The sequence below is a fragment of the Entelurus aequoreus genome, linkage group LG05 (genome assembly GCF_033978785.1).
Source record: "Entelurus aequoreus isolate RoL-2023_Sb linkage group LG05, RoL_Eaeq_v1.1, whole genome shotgun sequence".
Taxonomy (NCBI): Eukaryota; Metazoa; Chordata; class Actinopteri; order Syngnathiformes; family Syngnathidae; genus Entelurus; species Entelurus aequoreus.
In genome coordinates, this window is record NC_084735.1 from 5,255,699 (window position 1) to 5,274,455 (window position 18,757).

General features: G+C 38.3%; 2 protein-coding genes across 2 annotated transcripts in view; one reads left to right on the forward strand and one right to left on the reverse strand.

The window, feature by feature from the left end:
• LOC133650052 (cysteine and histidine-rich domain-containing protein 1-like) overlaps window positions 1-15,559 on the reverse strand; it is a 31,890-nt gene extending 16,331 nt beyond the window's left edge. Inside the window, exons 1-5 of the mRNA XM_062046837.1 lie at window positions 15,278-15,559; window positions 8,884-8,933; window positions 8,761-8,817; window positions 8,552-8,685; window positions 2,593-2,696 (exon numbers count right to left, since the gene is read on the reverse strand). Of these exons, the coding sequence (XP_061902821.1) occupies window positions 2,593-2,696; window positions 8,552-8,685; window positions 8,761-8,817; window positions 8,884-8,933; window positions 15,278-15,341 (409 nt within the window). The 5' untranslated portion in view covers window positions 15,342-15,559. The remainder of the gene's footprint in view (window positions 1-2,592; window positions 2,697-8,551; window positions 8,686-8,760; window positions 8,818-8,883; window positions 8,934-15,277) is intronic.
• Window positions 15,560-15,658: 99 nt separating this feature from the next.
• Window positions 15,659-18,757, forward strand: part of LOC133649523 (protocadherin Fat 3) — a 235,516-nt gene continuing 232,417 nt past the window's right edge. Inside the window, exons 1-2 of the mRNA XM_062046111.1 lie at window positions 15,659-15,921; window positions 16,267-18,757. The exon at window positions 16,267-18,757 is cut by the window's right edge and continues 481 nt beyond it. Of these exons, the coding sequence (XP_061902095.1) occupies window positions 16,290-18,757 (2,468 nt within the window). The 5' untranslated portion in view covers window positions 15,659-15,921; window positions 16,267-16,289. The remainder of the gene's footprint in view (window positions 15,922-16,266) is intronic.

Genomic DNA, 18,757 nt, shown 5'->3' on the forward strand with positions numbered 1-18,757 from the left:
CTATGCAGAACGAAACTGGCTACAAAGTAAACAAAAACAGAATCCTGGACGACAGCAAAGACTTACTGTGGAGCAAAGACAGCATCCGGATGTACATCCGAACATGACATGACAATCAACAATGTCCACACAAAGAAGGATAAAAACAACTGAAATATTCTTGATCGCTAAAACAAAGTAGATGCGGGAAATATCGCTCAAAGGAAGACATGAAACTGCTGCAGGAAGATACCAAAAAAAGAGAAAAAGCCCACCAAAATAGGAGCGCAAGACAAGAACTAAAACACCACACACAGGAAAACATCTAAAAACTCCAAATAAGTCACGGCGTGATGTGACAGGTGGTGACAGTACACCTACTTTGAGACAAGGGCTATAGTGATGCATGCTTGGTTATGGTTTAAAGGCCTACTGAAATGAATTGTTTTTATTTAAACGGGGATAGCAGATCTATTCTATGTGTCATACTTGATCATTTCGCGATATTGCCATATTTTTGCTGAAAGGATTTAGTATAGAACAACGCTGATAAAGATTGCAACTTTTGGTATCTGATAAAAAAAAGGCTTGCCCCTACCGGAAGTAGCGTGACGTAGTCAGTTGAACATATACGCAAAGTTCCCTATTGTTTACAATGATGGCCGCATGAAGTGAGAGAGATTCGGACGAGAAAGCGACAATTTCCCCATTAATTTGAGCGAGGATGAAAGATTTGTGGATGAGTAAAGTGCAAGTGAAGGACTAGTGGGGAGTGGAAGCTATTCAGATAGGGAAGATGCTGTGAGAGCCGGGGGTGACCTGATATTCAGCTGGGAATGACTACAACAGTAAATAAACACAAGACATATATATACTCTATTAGCCACAACACAACCAGGCTTATATTTAATATGCCACAAATTAATCCTGCATAAAAACACCTGCGTGTTTGTTACGCTAGCTCCTAGCTCCTCTGCTAGCTCCTAGCTCCATAGAACACGCCAATACAATTCAAACACCTGATCAACACACACAATCACTCAGCCCAAAAGACCGTTCACCTAACCCAAGGTTCATAAAGCTTATATATTTTTAAAAAGTTACGTACGTGACGCGCACATACGGTCAAGCTATCAAATGTTTAGCAGCCAAGGCTGCATACTCACGGTACCTGGTATTCAGCTGGGAATGACTAAAACAGTAAATAAACACAAGACATATATTTACTCTATTAGCCACAACACAACCAGGCTTATATTTAATATGCCACAAATTAATCCTGCATAAAAACACCTGCGTGTTTGTTATGCTAGCTCCTAGCTCCTATGCTAGCTCCTAGCTCCATAGAACACGCCAATACAATTCAAACACCTGATCAACACACACAATCACTCAGCCCAAAAGACCGTTCACCTAACCCAAGGTTCATAAAGCTTATATATTTTTAAAAAGTTACGTACATACGCAAAAAAAAGTTGCGCACATACGGTCAAGCGATCAAATGTTTAGAAGCCAAAGCTGCATACTCACAGTAGCACGTCTGCGTCTTTGTCATCCAAATCAAAGTAATCCTGGTAAGAGTCTGTGTTGTCCCAGTTCTCTACAGGCGTCTGTGTATCGAAGTCAAAAGTCCTCCTGGTTAGAGTCTCTGTTATCCGAGTTCTTCCATCTTGACTGCATCTTTCGGGAATGTAAACAAAGAAGCGCCGGCTGTGTACTGTTGTTGTTGACTACGTTCGAAAAATACGTCCATTTCGCACCGACAACTTTCTTCTTTGCTTGCTCAGCTTCCTTCTCCATAATGCAATGAACATGATTGCAACAGATTCACGAACACAGATGTCCAGAATACTGTGGAATTATGAAATGAAAACAGAGCTTTTTCGTATTGGCTTCAATGTGGAAGGCATACCCGTGTTCCCCGGGCTACGTCACGTGCATACGTCATCCTCAGAGGCGTTTCGAACCGGAAGTTTAGCGGCAAATTTAAAATGTCACTTTATAAGTTAACCCGGCCGTATTGGCATGTGTTATAATGTTAAGATTTCATCATTGATATATAAACTATCAGACTGCGTGGTCGGAAGTAGTGGCTTTCAGTAGGCCTTAAAATTCATATTCAACAATTGCGACAACGACTTTTTACTGTCAACTGAGTTTCGTTTTTTTAGGATTTCTGCTGGTGGTGGGCCTCCGCATTTTTTCAACGCAAAAAATGTGCCTTGGCTCAAAAAAGGTTGAAAAACACTGCCCTAGTATACATCCACACACATGCATATATCCATACATATGCATATATATACATATAACATTATTGCACATTGTAGTCCGAAAAAATGTGACACAATGTGATTTTACTATTTTGTTGACATTGTTTGAGTGTTTTCCATGCTCGTGTTGACATTTCCTTTCTGCCTTGATAGCTGAGGGATTATAATCAGAGAAAGTTACATATCCCAAAATTATTTCATATTCTTTTTCCTGGTCCTTGTTTTCCACAGGTCATAAAATATCGACTTGACATAAAACACGTATGTCGTTGATCAATTTCAGCCCTGATATAAAGTGTTTTCTGTATCATTGTTTGGCCTCACACTCACTTAGTCTCCCCACCTTGTTTCTCAGCATTCGAGTTGTCAGTCAGCTTGAGTTTTTCCAGAGCTTGCTTCAGAGAGGCGGACACTTTTTGGAGCAACCTCACCAGAGGCTCGTCAGCACTGCAACAGCAAGCGGACAGAGACAAATTCATTGGTTTGACACAATAGGCCATTGGAATATACGCGGCAACTTGTTTATTTTGCATTTCTTGTGTATTTCTATTACAACAAACTTGACAACGCAGAGAAAGAAGAACAAAAGGAGCCTTTGAAATGAAGCAACTTTTGTGGGAACATCTTTGTGCTGAAGAACTCTGATCAGTGGAACTATTTTGCAGTGTTTTTACTCAGCCGCAGTCTTTAAACTATATGCAGTTTATTGGTGTTTATTAGTTTTACAAACTTATTTTCAATACATGAAGCTACGAGAAGTGGACGCGCTCTTTTAAACGTATTTAGGGAGGAATATGAAGCCGAACGTGAAGCGGGGACCTCAGCTGCTTACTACTCGGACTTTGTTGGATAAATGTGAAATAAAGGAGGCGGCTAATAACATCAAAGATTAACCATTTACTTTATTACTTGTTGTAAAAGTAGTCAGTGACACTCCATTTGTGTAGTTATTAGCCTCAACCTCAGGGAACAGAATGATAATGCTAACAAGCTAATGCTAAATCCGAATGCGTTTGTGTTGTCAGCGTGAGATAAACACTGACATTTATTATTTATATATTGTTATTTACAGATAAACACTAACATTTATCATTTATATATTGTTATTTACAGATAAACACTGACATTTATCATTTATATATTGTTATTTACAGATAAACACTGACATGTATTATTCATATATTGTTATTCACAGATAAACACTGACATTTATTATTTATATATTTACAGATAATCACTGACGTTTGTTATTGATATATTGTTATTTACAGATAACGACTGACATGTATTATTGATATATTGCTATTTACAGATAAACCCCGAAATGTATTATTTATATAATATTGTCATTTACAGATAAACACGGACATTGAGTATACATTGTTACTAACAGATAAGCAAAGACATTTATTATTTATTTATTGTTATTTACAGATAAACACTGACATTTATTATTTATATATTGTTATATCGAGATAAACACTGACATTTATTATTTATATATTTTTATTTACAGATAAACACTGACATTTATTATTGATATACTGTTATTTACAGATAAACACTGACATTTATTATTTATATATTGTTATTTACAGATAAACACTAACATTTATCATTTATATATTGTTATTTACAGATAAACAATGACATTTATCATTTATATATTGTTATTTACAGATAAACACTGACATATATAAACACTGACATTTATTATTTATATATTTACAGATAATCACTGACGTTTGTTATTGATATATTGTTATTTACAGATAACGACTGACATGTATTATTGATATATTGCTATTTACAGATAAACCCCGAAATGTATTATTTATATAATATTGTCATTTACAGATAAACACGGACATTGAGTATACATTGTTACTAACATATAAGCAAAGACATTTATTATTTATTTATTGTTATTTACAGATAAACACTGACATTTATTATTTATATATTGTTATAGCGAGATAAACACTGACATTTATTATTTATATATTTTTATTTACAGATAAACACTGACATTTATTATTGATATACTGTTATTTACAGATAAACAGATTATTTATAGATAAACAAAGAAATTCATTATTTATATAAACACTGACATTTATTATTCATATATTATTTCCAGATAAACACTGACATTTATTATTTATATATTGTTATTTACAGATAAACACTGACATTTATTATTTATATATTTACAGACAAAAAACACATTTATTATTCATATATTGTTATTCACAGATAAACACTGACATTTATTATTTATATATTTACAGATAAACAAAGACATGTATTATTTATATATTAAAAATGAGATAAACAAAGACATTTATTATTTATTTAATGTTGTTTACAAATAAACACTGACATTTATTATTTATATATTGTTATTTCCAGATAAACACAGACATTTATTATTTATATATTGTTACTTACAGATAAACACTGACATTTATTATTTATATATTATTTACAGATAAACAAAGACATGTATTATTCATATATTAAGATTTACAGATGAAAAAAGACATTTGTTATTTATTTATTGTTATTTACAGATAAACATTGACATTGACATTTATTATTTATATATTATTTACAGATAAACACTGACATATATTATTTATATATTATTTACAGATAAACACTGAAATGTATTATTTATAGATAAACCCTGACTTGTATTATTTATATATTGTTTACAGATAAACGCTGACATGTATTATTGATATATTGTTATTTACATATAATCACTGACGTTTGTTATTGATATATTGTTATTTACAGATAACCACTGACATGTATTATGGATATATTGTTATTTACAGATAAACCCTGAAATGTATTATTTATATAATATTGTCATTCACAGATAAACACGGACATTGATTATACATTGTTACTAACAGATAAGCAAAGACATTTATTATTTATTTATTGTTATTTACAGATAAACACTGACATTTATTATTTATATATTGTTATATCGAGATAAACACTGACATTTATTATTTATATATTTTTATTTACAGATAAACACTGACATTTATTATTTATATAATGTTATTTACAGATAAACACTGACATTTATTATTGATATACTGTTATTTACAGATAAACAGATTATTTATAGATAAACAAAGACATTTATTATTCATATATTATTTCCAAATAAACACTGACATTTATTATTTATATATTGTTATTTACAGATAAACACTGACATTTATTATTTATATATTTACAGACAAAAAAACACATTTATTATTCATATATTGTTATTTACAGATAACCACTGACATGTATTATTGATATATTGTTATTTACAGATAAACCCCGAAATGTATTATTTATATAATATTGTCATTTACAGATAAACACGGACATTGATTATACATTGTTACTAACAGATAAGCAAAGACATTTATTATTTATTTATTGTTATTTACAGATAAACACTGACATTTATTATTTATATATTGTTATATCGAGATAAACACTGACATTTATTATTTATATATTTTTATTTACAGATAAACACTGACATTTATTATTTATATAATGTTATTTACAGATAAACAGATTATTTATAGATAAACAAAGACATTTATTATTTATATAAACACTGACATTTATTATTCATATATTGTTATTTCCAGATAAACACTGACATTTATTATTTATATATTTATAGACAAAAAAAACATTTATTATTCATATATTGTTATTCACAGATAAACACTGACATTTATTATTTATATATTTACAGATAAACAAAGACATGTATTATTTATATATTAAGAATTACAGATAAACAAAGACATTTATTATTTATTTAATGTTATTTACAGATAAACACTGACATTTATTATTTATATATTGTTATTTCCAGATAAACACCGACATTTTTTATTTATATATTGTTATTTACAGATAAACACTGACATTTATTATTTATATATTATTTACATATAAAGAAAGACATGTATTATTTATATTTTAAGAATTACAGATAAACAAAGACATTTATTATTTGATTAATGTTATTTACAGATAAACACTGACATTTATTATTTATATATTGTTATTTCCAGATAAACACCGACATCTTTTATTTATATATTGCTATTTACAGATAAACACTGACATTTATTATCTATATATTATTTACAGATAAACAAAGACATGTATTATTCATATATTAAGATTTACAGATGAAAAAAGACATTTATTATTTATTTATAGATAAACATTGGCATTTATTATTTATATATTATTTACAGATAAACACTGACATTTATTATTTATATATTATTTACAGATAAACACTGACATGTATTATTTATATATTGTTATATCCAGATAAACACTGACACTTATTATTTATATATTGTCATTTACAGATAAACACTGACATTTATACACTACCGTTCAAAAGTTTGGGGTCACATTGAAATGTCCTTATTTTTGAAGGAAAAGCACTGTACTTTTCAATGAAGATAACTTTAAACTAGTCCTAATTGAAAGAAATACACTCTATACATTGCTAATGTGGTAAATGACTATTCTAGCTGCAAATGTCTGCTTTTTGGTGCAATATCTACATAGGTGTATAGAGGCCCATTTCCAGCAACTATCACTCCAGTGTTCTAATGGTACAATGTGTTTGCTCATTGGCTCAGAAGGCTAATTGATGATTAGAAAACCCTTGTGCAATCATGTTCACACATCTGAAAACACTTTAGCTCGTTACAGAAGCTACAAAACTGACCTTCCTTTGAGCAGATTGAGTTTCTGGAGCATCACATTCAATTAAACGCTCAAAATGGCCAGAAAAAGTGAACTTTCATCTGAAACTCGACAGTCTATTCTTGTTCTTAGAAATGAAGGCTATTCCACTAAATTGTTTGGGTGACCCCAAACTTTTGAACGGTAGTGTACATTATTATTTACTAGGGATGTCCGATAATGGCTTTTTGCCGATATCCGATATGCCGATATTGTCCAACTCTTTAATTACCGATACCGATATCAACCGATACCGATATCAACCGATATATACAGTCGTGGAATTAACACATTATTATGCCTAATTTGGACAACCAGGTATGGTGAAGATAAGGTACTTTTTAAAAAAATGAATCAAATAAAATAAGATAAATAAATTAAAAACATTTTCTTGAATAAAAAAGAAAGTAAAACAATATAAAAACAGTTACATAGAAACTAGTAATTAATGAAAATTAGTAAAATGAACTGTTAAAGGTTAGTACTATTAGTGGAGCAGCAGCACGCACAATCATGTGTGCTTACGGACTGTATCCCTTGCAGACTGTATTGATATATATTGATATATAATGTAGGAAGCAGAATATTAATAACAGAAAGAAACAACCCTTTTGTGTGAATGAGTGTAAATGGGGGAGGGAGGTTTTTTGGGTTGGTGCACTAATTGTAAGTGTATCTTGTGTTTTTTATGTGGATTTAATAAAAAAAAACAAAAAAAAACGATACTGATAATAAAAAAACCGATACCGATAATTTCCGATATTACATTTTTTATTTTTTTATTTTATTTTTTTCCGATATTACATTTTAATGCATTTATCGGCCGATAATATCGGTCTGCCGATATTATCGGACATCTCTATTATTTACAGATAAAAACTGACATTTATTATTTATATATTGTTATTTACAGATGAAATGGACCAAAAGGAATCGTCTGACCCTCATGAATTCATCATTTACGGAGAGGACGACTTTCAGACTGTTGGGCATTGTGGACGAAAGCCTGACTATTTATAAACAATTATAAACACTTTATTTCATAAATCCTGTCATTTTGTATATGATTGCGTTGTATTTCCATGACTTACTTTTTAATAAAAGAACTGTGACCTAATATTGTCTGTTTATTTACATGGTATCAGTGTAGAAATATAGTCAACCACTCTTCCATACGTCATCAGAGTGCTTTGTATAAACCACCTGAACGGTGAAATGTGGTGGAAACACTTCCACAGGTACACTTAGTTCCAGGAACCACAGGTTCCTGAACTTTTGGTGGAAAAGGGCCTATTATTAGCCACACGACTTTATAAGCAGCCCCAGAGTCAGTTACAAGTTTGACACCACAACATGCTGTGCAGGTGTGTTGTGGATCAATATTGCACTGCTGCTTCACACTTTCTTGTAAGTGGTTAGCGTGTTGTCTCGAAAAAGAGACGTGGACGAGCACGGTATCGATTAAAGTTAAGACAAAAAGATAGCCGACCCAGTCCAACCTTGGTCTGCAAATAGCCTCCTGAGGCTTTGGTGCGGAGATGATGTACTCGCTAAACTTTGGTTTCTGTTCGTCCACGTCTGGTTTCACCGGCTCCGGGGGCTTCTCTTTGTTGTGGGGGCCTTTAGTGCAGCCCTGTGGGAGGGGGAGAGAACGCGACCGCTGTAATAGCGAGCCAGCAGACGACGCGAGCTAAGAACAAAAACTCACCGCGATGCCGAGGAAGTCGGAGAAGTCGGTGGTCCTTCTCTTGCAGCACGACCATCCCTTGGGAAGGAGAGCGAGGCGTTGGGACAGGGGGAGGTCGCAACAACATTTTAAAGGCGCGTTTACCTTGAGTGCATCGTGGAAGACGGGGACGCCTGGGTGGTATGTACAGCCTTCTGCAGCAACAAAATAACAAAGAAAAACTGTCTTTAACAAAGCGACACCAGCATATTGACTGTGTGACCTTATAAAGCAGCCATTTCCTTCCAGCGTGGTCCAAACCATTCCTTTCCCCGTCAGCCCTTAAGGTAATGCCAATGTACTCTGCTGTGATGAAACGTGGCATGCAATTAAAATGGAAATTAGACGCGTGGCCTGAGCAGAATATATCTGCAAATGAAGATGAGCTCTCGTGTTGGACGAGGTGTTTCTAAACACAGGAAATGAGACACACGGCGGTAACCAAATATTAACTTGCTTAAAGGGGAACTGCACTTTTAAAGGCCTACTGAAATGATTTTTTTTTATTTAAACGGGAATAGCAGATCCATTCTATGTGTCATACTTGATCATTTCGCGATATTGCCATATTTTTGCTGAAAGGATTTAGTAGAGAAAATCGACGATAAAGTTCGCAACTTTTGCTCACTGATAAAAAAAAAAGCCTTGCCTGTAGCGGAAGTAGCGTGACGTCACAGGAGCTAGTATTCCTCACAATTCCCCGTTGTTTACAATGGAGCGAGAGAGATTCGGACCGAGAAAGTGATGATTACCCCATTAATTTGAGCGAGGATGAAAGATTCGTAGATGAGGAACGTTACAGTGAAGGACTTGAGAGGCAGTGCAGGACGTATCTTTTTTCGCTCTGACCGTAACTTAGGTACAAGCTGGCTCATTGGATTCCACACTCTCCTTTTTTTATTGTGGATCACGGATTTGTATTTTAAACCACCTGGGATACTATATCCTCTTGAAAATGAGAGTCGAGAACGTGAAATGGACATTCAGTGCCTTTTATCTCCACGACAATACATCAGCGAAATGCTTTAGCTATGAGCTAACGTGATAGCATCGTGCTTTAACTGCATATAGAAACAAAAAAATAAACCCCTGACTGGAAGGATAGATAGAAAATCAACAATACTATTAAACCGTGGACATGTAAATACACGGTTAATGCTTTCCAGGCTGGCGAAGGTTAACAATGCCGTGCTAATGACGCCATTGAAGCTAACTTAGCAACTTGGCAACGGGACCTCACAGAGCTATGCTAAAAACATTAGCTCTCCACCTACGCCAGCCAGCCCTCATCTACTCATCAACACCCGTGCTCACCTGCGTTCCAGCGATCGGCAGAAGGACGAACGACTTCACCCGATGCGTTTGGCGGCCCGGAGACGTAGGAAGTCAAGGTGAGGTCGGCGGCTAGCGTGGCTAGCGCTCCAACAAAGTCCTCCTGGTTGTGTTGCTGTAGTCCGCTGCTAATACACCGATCCCACCTACGACTGTCTTCTTTGCAGCCTTCATCGTTCATTAAACAAATTGCAAAAGATGTCCAGAATACTGTGGAATTATGAAATGAAAACAGAGCTTTTTGTATAGGATTCTACAGGTACCATAACTTCCGTTACTCTGACTTCGTCACGCGCATACGTCATCATACCGCGACGTTTCAGCCGGATATTTCCCGGGAAGTTTTAAACGTCACTTTATAAGTTAACCCGGCCGTATTGGCATGTGTTGCAATGTTACGATTTCATCATTGATATATAAACTATCAGACTGCGTGGTCGGTAGTAGTGGCTTTCAGTAGGCCTTTAACACTGTTACAAATATACGCCACACTGTGAATCCATACCCAGAACCCTTTGCAGCACTAACTCTTCCGGGACGCTACAAAATACACCCCCCCGCTACCACCAAAGCCCCGCCCCCCCACACACACCTTGTAGCGTCCCGGAAGAGTTAGTGCTGCAAAGGGTTCTGGGTATTTGTTCAGTTGTGTTACGGTGCGGATGTTCTCCCGAAATGTGTTTGTCATTCTTGTTTGGTGTGAGTTCACAGTGTGGCGCATATTTCTAATAGTGTTAAAGTTGTTTATACGGTCACCCTCAGTGTGACCTGTATGGCTGTTGATCAAGTATGCGTTGCATTCACTTGTGTTGGTGCGTGCAGAAGCCGCACATATGTGACTGGGCCAGCACTCGTTGGACTGGATGAAAAGCGGACGTGACGATTTTCGGGAGGGGCACTGAAATTTGGGAGTCTCCCGGGTGGGTTGGCTAGTATGAGAATTAGCGGTGAATGCGGTGTTACCGCCGCTGTATATAATCGGCGGGCCAGCTCTAGTGTTAATTTGATATCGCCTCAAGGGCCAAGTGAAATTACACGGCCAGAGTTTGACACCCATGTTATAAGCGACAAAGTAATTTTAGCAGCATCGTGATCGAGGAGAGATAACTAGCTTATGCTGCTATATTGACATGTTGAGCTGCTGCATCGCCTCGGAGTTGGTGAAAGTTAATTCGAGATTATAAATCACGCCTCTCACCTGGATAGTAGAAAGTTGTGGACATAAACCGACATGTTGGTCAACTCTGACATCCAACATAGACCCGGAAATGGCGAGAAAGACAGGAAAAGACGCTTATTTCCGGCACGTAATGAAAAAATAATATATATAATGAATAAAAATATAGAAAAAAATGCCATCAGCTGTAAAGTTTAGATCCGTGAAGGAAAGAAGTAAGTGAATGGATGTTTATAACTGCATAAATGTACATATGCATAAAAATGTGTTTTCTTTTGTATTGTTTTTTAATAAGGCAACCTTTTTTCCAAAACACAATATAGAATGTGAGATACAACAGCATAATGCATACATTTATCATTTGTTTTCAAAACGCTTACGAAAAAGTGGGACCCTAAAAATGTACTGTGGGACTTGATGGGGTCCCTGGGACCCCGTTTTGAAAATTCCTAGCGCCAACACTGATGGAGTATTGGTGCGTGCAAAACAGCAGCAGGCGCCTGTGGCCTGCGGGCTGGTTCTAATACTAATCAAATATCATCCCCAGGGCCATAGATAATTCATTCACGGGCCTACAACATCTACAAAGCAATTAGCTACCTGCTGCCACCTACTGATATGGAAAAGTATAACATGGTTATTCTGCCGAGCTCTGGACCAGTGTTTTTCAACCACTGTGCCGCGGCACACTAGTGTGCCGTGAGATACAGTCTGGTGTGCCGTGGGAGATGATGTCATTTCACTTATTTGGGTTAAAAATATTTTTTGCAAACCAGTAATTATAATCGGCAAATAATGTGCCGTTGTTGAGTGTCTGTGCTGTCTAGAGCTCGGCAGACTAACCGCGTAATACTCTTCCATATCAGTAGGTGGCAGCAGGCAGCTAATTGCTTTGTCGTGATCACAATATGCAGACGGCAGCAGGAGGCAGCATGCAGGTAAAAAGTTATCTGATGCTTAAACTGAAAAATAAAGAAAAAGGTGAGTGCCCCTATAAAAAGGCATTGAAGCTCAGGGAAGGCTATGCAGAACGAAACTAAAACTGAACTGGCGACAAAGTGAAGAAAAACAGAATGCTGGACGACAGCAAAGACTTACAGCGTGTGGAGCAGACGGCGTCCACAAAGTACATCCGTACATGACATGACGATCAATAATGTCCCCACAAAGAAAGATAAAAACAACTGAAATATTCTTCTTTGCTAAAACAAAGCAGGTGCGGGGAACAGCGCTTAAAGGAAGACATGAAACCGCTACGGGAAAATACTAACAAAAACAGGAAAAGCCACCAAAATAGGAGCGCAAGACAAGAACTAAAACACTAGACACAGGAAACGACAAAAAAAAAAAATCCAAATAAGTCAGGGTGTGATGTGACAGGTGGTGACCGTACACTTACTTTGAGACAAGAGCTATAGTGGTGCATGCTTGGTTATGGTTTAAAGTCATATCCGACGACTTTTTATTGTCAATATCGAGTTTCATATTTTATTGATTTCTGCTGGTGGTGTGCCTTTGGATTTTTTCAACGCAAAAAAGGTTGAAAAACATTGCTTTAGACAGTACAGTACGCAATATTATGCTAGACCCACTCGACGTCCATTGCATCCGGTCTCCCCTAGAGGGCGGGGGGCACCCACATCTGCGGTCCTCTCCAAGGTTTCTCATTGTCATTCTCATTGACATCCCACTGGGTTGTGAGTTTTTCCTTGCCCTTATGTGGGATCTGAACCGAGGATGTCGTTGTGGCTTGTGCAGCCCTTTGAGACACTTGTGATTTAGGGCTATATAAATAAACATTGATTGATTGATTGATACAGACACTCAACAACGGCACAGTATTTACGGATTATAATTACTTGTGTGCAAAAAATATTTTTAACCCATCCATTTTCTACCGCTTGTCCTTTTTGGGGTGGCGGGGGATGCTGGAGCCTATCTCAGCTGCATTCGGGCGAAAGGCGGGGTACACCCTGGACAAGTCGCCACCTCATCGCAGGGCCACAATGCAAAATAACAAAGAAAATATAAAATAAAGAAAACGTTGCAAAATATTGCAATATAAAGAAAACGTTGCAAAATAAGAAAAATGTTACAAAATGAAGAAAACGTTGCAAAATAAGGAAAACGTTGCAAAATAAGGACAATGTTGCAAAATGACAAAGAAAACGTTGCAAATGACATGCAACACCTTGCAAAATGACAAAGAAAATGTTGCAAAATAAAGAAAAGGTTGCAAAATGTCAAAGAAAATGTTGCAAAATGACAAAGAAAACAGTGCAAAATTACAAAAGAAAATTCTAAAATAAAGAAAACGTTACAAAATAAGCAAAATATTGCAAAATAAAGAAAACCTTGCAAAATAAGAAAAATATTGCAAAATAAAGAAAACCTTGCAAAATAAGAAAAATGTTGCAAAATGAAGAAAACCTTGCAAAATAACAAGGAAAACGTTGCAAAATAATAAGGAAAATGTTGCAAAATGACAAAGAACACGTTGCAAAATGACATGCAACACCTTGCAAAATGACAAAGAAAATGTTGCAAAATTTAAAAAAAGGTTGTAAAATGAAGAAAACCTTGTAAAATAACAAGGAAAACGTTGCAAAATAACAAGGAAAATGTTGCAAAATGACAAAGAAAATGTTGCAAAATGACATGCAACACCTTGCAAAATGACAAAGAAAATGTTGCAAAATGAAGAAACCTTGCAAAATAACAAGGAAAACGTTGCAAAATAACAAGGAAAATGTTGCAAAATGACAAAGAAAACGTTGCAAAATGACATGCAACACCTTGCAAAATGACAAAGAAAATGTTGCAAAATTTAAAAAAAGGTTGCAAAATAAAGAAAAGGTTGCAAAATGTCAAAGAAAATGTTGCAAAATGACAAATAAAACAATGCAAAATTACAAAAAAATATTCTAAAATAAAGAAAACGTTCCAAAATAACAAGCAAAATATTACAAAATAAAGAAAACCTTGCAAAATAAGAAAAATATTGCAAAATGAAGAAAACCTTGCAAAATAACAAGGAAAATGTTGCAAAACAACAAGGAAAATGTTGCAAAATGACAAAGAAAACATTGCAAAATGACATGCAACACCTTGCAAAATGACAAAGAAAATGTTGCAAAATAAAGAAAAGGTTGCAAAATGTCAAAGAAAATGTTGCAAAATTAAGGTTGCAAAATGTCAAAGAAAATGTTGCAAAATGACAAATAAAACTGCAAAATTACAAAAAAAAATCTAACATAAAGAAAACGTTGCAAAAAGACAAGCAAAATATTGCAAAATAAAGAAAACCTTGCAAAATAAGAAAAATGTTGCAAAATGAAGAAAACGTTGCAAAATAAGGAAAATGTTGCAAAATAACAAGGAAAATGTTGCAAATTGATAAAGAAAACGTTGCAAAATGACAAAAAAAAGTTGCAAAATAAAAAAAGGTTGCAAAATAAAGAATAGGTTGCAAAATGTCAAAGAAAATGTTGCAAAATAAAGAAAAGGTTGCAAAATGTCAAAGAAAATGTTGCAAAATGACAAAGAAAACAATGCAAAATTACAAAAGAAAATTCTAAAATAAAGAAAACGTTGCAAAATAACAAGCAAAATATTATTATTATATAAAATTTAACCCAATTAGGTGAAATTACATAATCTCCCACGGCACACCAGCCTGTATTTCAAAGCACACTAGTGTGCCGCGGCACCGTGGTTGGAAAAACACTGCTGTATTCAATGCAGTGAAGAAAACAATAACAACAAACTTACCGTTAACGCTACCACCAAAGTATGAAGTTGCCAACATGAATGCGAAGTTCAAAACACAGACCAAGCGTATAAAATAACCGACGCAGTCAAAACACGTTGTCAGTTTTCGCCAAGTTTGACAAGAACTAAGTTAGCTGGCAGGAACCACGTGACCTGGCCTGTCGAACATTCCAGAATCACCAGCTAGCTTGTTAGCCCGTAGCAACGTTAGCAACTCACCGTCCGGGTTGTTCTCCGGATCGAAACGCTGCCCGCATCCCTTGTTGTAGCACAACACGGACATTATGGCTGGCGAGAGTAACTTTTAACCCCGGACTGAATGTGACAAGGAGCACTTAAGAACCAGGGGAGCGGCAAGAGAAGACACCGCTCAACACACCGCTAACACACGAAGCTTGCCCCTCGCTGACTTCCGGGTGCGCTCGGCTTCGCTCGGCAACTCTCGGCTCTGGCCCCGCCCACCGCCTGCTCCATCAGTGGTCCCAGCGCGGCGGCGGCGGCGGCGACTGATGCTGGACGCCCCCCCCACCCCCCCACCCTCAAAAAAAAAAAAACTTGCGCTAAACCTCTTTTCAGTCCACTCTTCTCGAATATCGGACCGAAGCGTCACCAAGTGCGGCTTGAACGTTCCTTTCGCGGACAGGACGCAGGTGCACTGGAAACTGGGACAATTGGGGTGTTTAGTTGAACGACGATGGCTGCGGCTCTCCAGACGGCTGCCTCCTGGCGGGGTTGGATGATGTGATCGTGGATTCACAGCACTTTTTCATTTTTTCTTCCGACAGCCTTTTTTTAAAAAAAAAAATCAAAAAATAATCCTGTTGCTTAAAGGATGGAAGCACTTTTTGGCCATTCCACATAAGGTAGGACCCCCAAAGTGAGACATCCACTATGTTTGCCTAATTAAGCTGCAGACTGTACTCATGGAATCCTCTCAATATTCATTTCTTGCATCCTATTCTCTGTTTAACTTTTTTGATACTGCTGTTGTTTGTCATATCTTATTGCAACTATCATTCAAAGTAACAACGTGCTGATAGTTTTGGTCAATGTTGCCTTTTGGTTTTCATGAAACAGGCACTAGTGCAGACCTGAATATTCTGTCACACGTCCCGGTAGTAATAGGCAGAGCCTAGAGTCTTGACTGCTACAGTTCTTTGTCACGTTTTTAACCAGCAGATTCTCAGCCAGTCTCTTTTCTCTCACAGGGCGTCTGCGTGATGTAAGAGCCATGAAGCCTCATCTGAGGGGAATTATGCGCTCTCTTCCTCGCCTTCTACACCATGTTTGCTTTTTCCTCGCCATCCTTCCGCTCCGTGGCCAGTCGTCGCCCGGGGCGAGGGCCGGACAGGGCCTGCTGCTCTTCACCTCGCCCGCCTACAACGCCTCCATCTTTGAGAACTCTGCGGCGAGAACCTACGCCAGGAGCGAGACCAAGATGGGGATCGCTCTGGGGCCGCCGCCCCGGTCTTTTGACGTCCGGTTTTCCATTGAAGCTGGGGACGGCGAGGGCATCTTCCAGGCGGAGGAGTTCGCGATGGGAGATTTCTGTTTCCTCCGCATTCGCACGAACAGCGGCGCCACGTTGAACCGGGAGGTGCAAGACAACTACACGCTGACGGTCAAGGCATCCGCCCAGAGAGGCATGGAGGCGTTAAGTACCGTTTATATAAAAGTCCTGGACACTAATGACCTGCGACCACTCTTCTCCCCGACCTCCTATTCCTTTGTGGTGTCCGAGAGCGCCCCGCTGGGTGCCAGCATCGGCCGCGTGACAGCCACGGATGCCGACGTGGGCTCCAACGGGGAGTTTTACTACTTCTTCAAGAATAAAGTGGCACTCTTTGCCGTGCACCCGACCAGCGGCGTCGTCACACTGACAGGCCAGCCCAGGATTGATAAGCAAGAGCGCTTTGAGCTAGAGGTGCTGGTGGTGGACAGGGGCATGAAGCTCTACGGCAACAACGGTATCAGCAGCACCGCCAGACTTGTCGTAACCGTCGTGCAGCTCAATGAGTTCGCACCTGTTCTCAGGGCGCTTGTCGTCGTTCCGCCCTGGTCTGATAAGAACCCGGTTGTTGCCAAAGTGACGGTGGAAGATAAAGATGAGGGGGTCGGCGGGTACATAGACTGGGTGTCCATTATTGATGGCGATACGCTTGAGCAGTTTGTGATTGAACGATCGCCTCTGGGGAATGAGTACTGGGTTAGAACACCAGAACAAGTGGACTGGGACAAATACCCGTATGGTTGCAACCTAACCTTTCAGGCTAAAGACAGAGGCGCCCCGCCAAAGTTTTCCAACACTCAAGTGGTTCAGTTGCTGGTTGCAAAGCCAGAACCCGTATTAAAGAGTTTTGGGAAAGACGTTTATGAAGTGGTGCTGAGTGAAATTGCCCCCCTGGGGACTTTTGTAGAGGTGGTGAAAATCTCCCCTCCTCCCGCGAGCGTCAATTACAGCTTTAGCAGCCTCTCAGAACTAATGTACTTTGATATAAATCCGTTAACTGGCGTTATTATGACCTCCAGGCATCTGACAAGGATATCACAGATTTTCATGGAGATGGAAGTGCTCGACGCTGTCAGCCAGCTGAGAGCAAAGGTCCGAATCACAGTCGAGGATGCTAATGATAACTCTCCAGTGTTCAGCCGGCCGTTTTATGACATATCCATCAATGAAAGCTTAGCTGTCGGCACTGTTGTTCTGGTTGTGTCCGCTGTGGATGATGACAAAGGAGAGAATGGCTACATCACTCACACAATCAGCGGCCCGCGGTGGCTACCTTTCACCATAAACCAGAGCACGGGGGAGGTGAGAATCACACGAGACCTGGACTTTGAGTCGACAGGGGACATTTATAAGTTTGCGGTACGGGCCTCAGACTGGGGTTCGCCCTACAGAAGAGAGAGTGAGGTCAACGTAACGGTTCGTTTAATGAATATAAACGACAACCCGCCTGTCTTTGAAAGCGTTTCATGCAGAGGAATGATAGGTCGAGAGTTCCCCGTCAGCCAGACCATCGTCACGCTGTCGGCCGTGGACATGGACGAGCTGGGTATGGTGAAGTACAAATTGGTCTCAGGAAACGAGTTGGGCTACTTCAACTTGAACGCAGAGTCTGGCGCTTTGTCACTGAAGCGGTCGTTATCAGCGGCCAATTTAAAAAGCGGGATGTTCAACTTGAAAATAGTCGCCACAGACGGAGAGTTGTTCTCCGATCCGATGTTTGCGAACGTATCCGTAGGGAGGGGCTCGGTGCCACCAAGGGGACTTAACTGTAAGGACACCCAGGTGGCCCAGATAATGGCGGAGAAAATGCTGTCGAAGGCTTCGGCTATGGCGCAAGCAACACAGGACGAGAGAAGTCCAGACATATTCTCTACGAACAAACAGGCTCCGCAGTTTGAGGCCTTGCCGACAAGTATTCTGGTTAGGGAGGACCTCGCGCCCGGAGCTAGTGTTTTCCAGGTGAGGGCGCGGGACGACGACGTAGGCTACAACGGCCGCATTCTCTTTTCCATATCGAACAGAGACAAAGAAAACTGTCTGACTATCAACATGGACGACGGCTTGCTGACTGTCCTACAGCCGCTGGACCGCGAGCGAACCGACCGCTACTTCCTCAACATCACAATCTATGACCTGGGCATCCCCCAGATGTCGAACTGGAGGCTCCTGACCGTTATCGTGGAGGACGC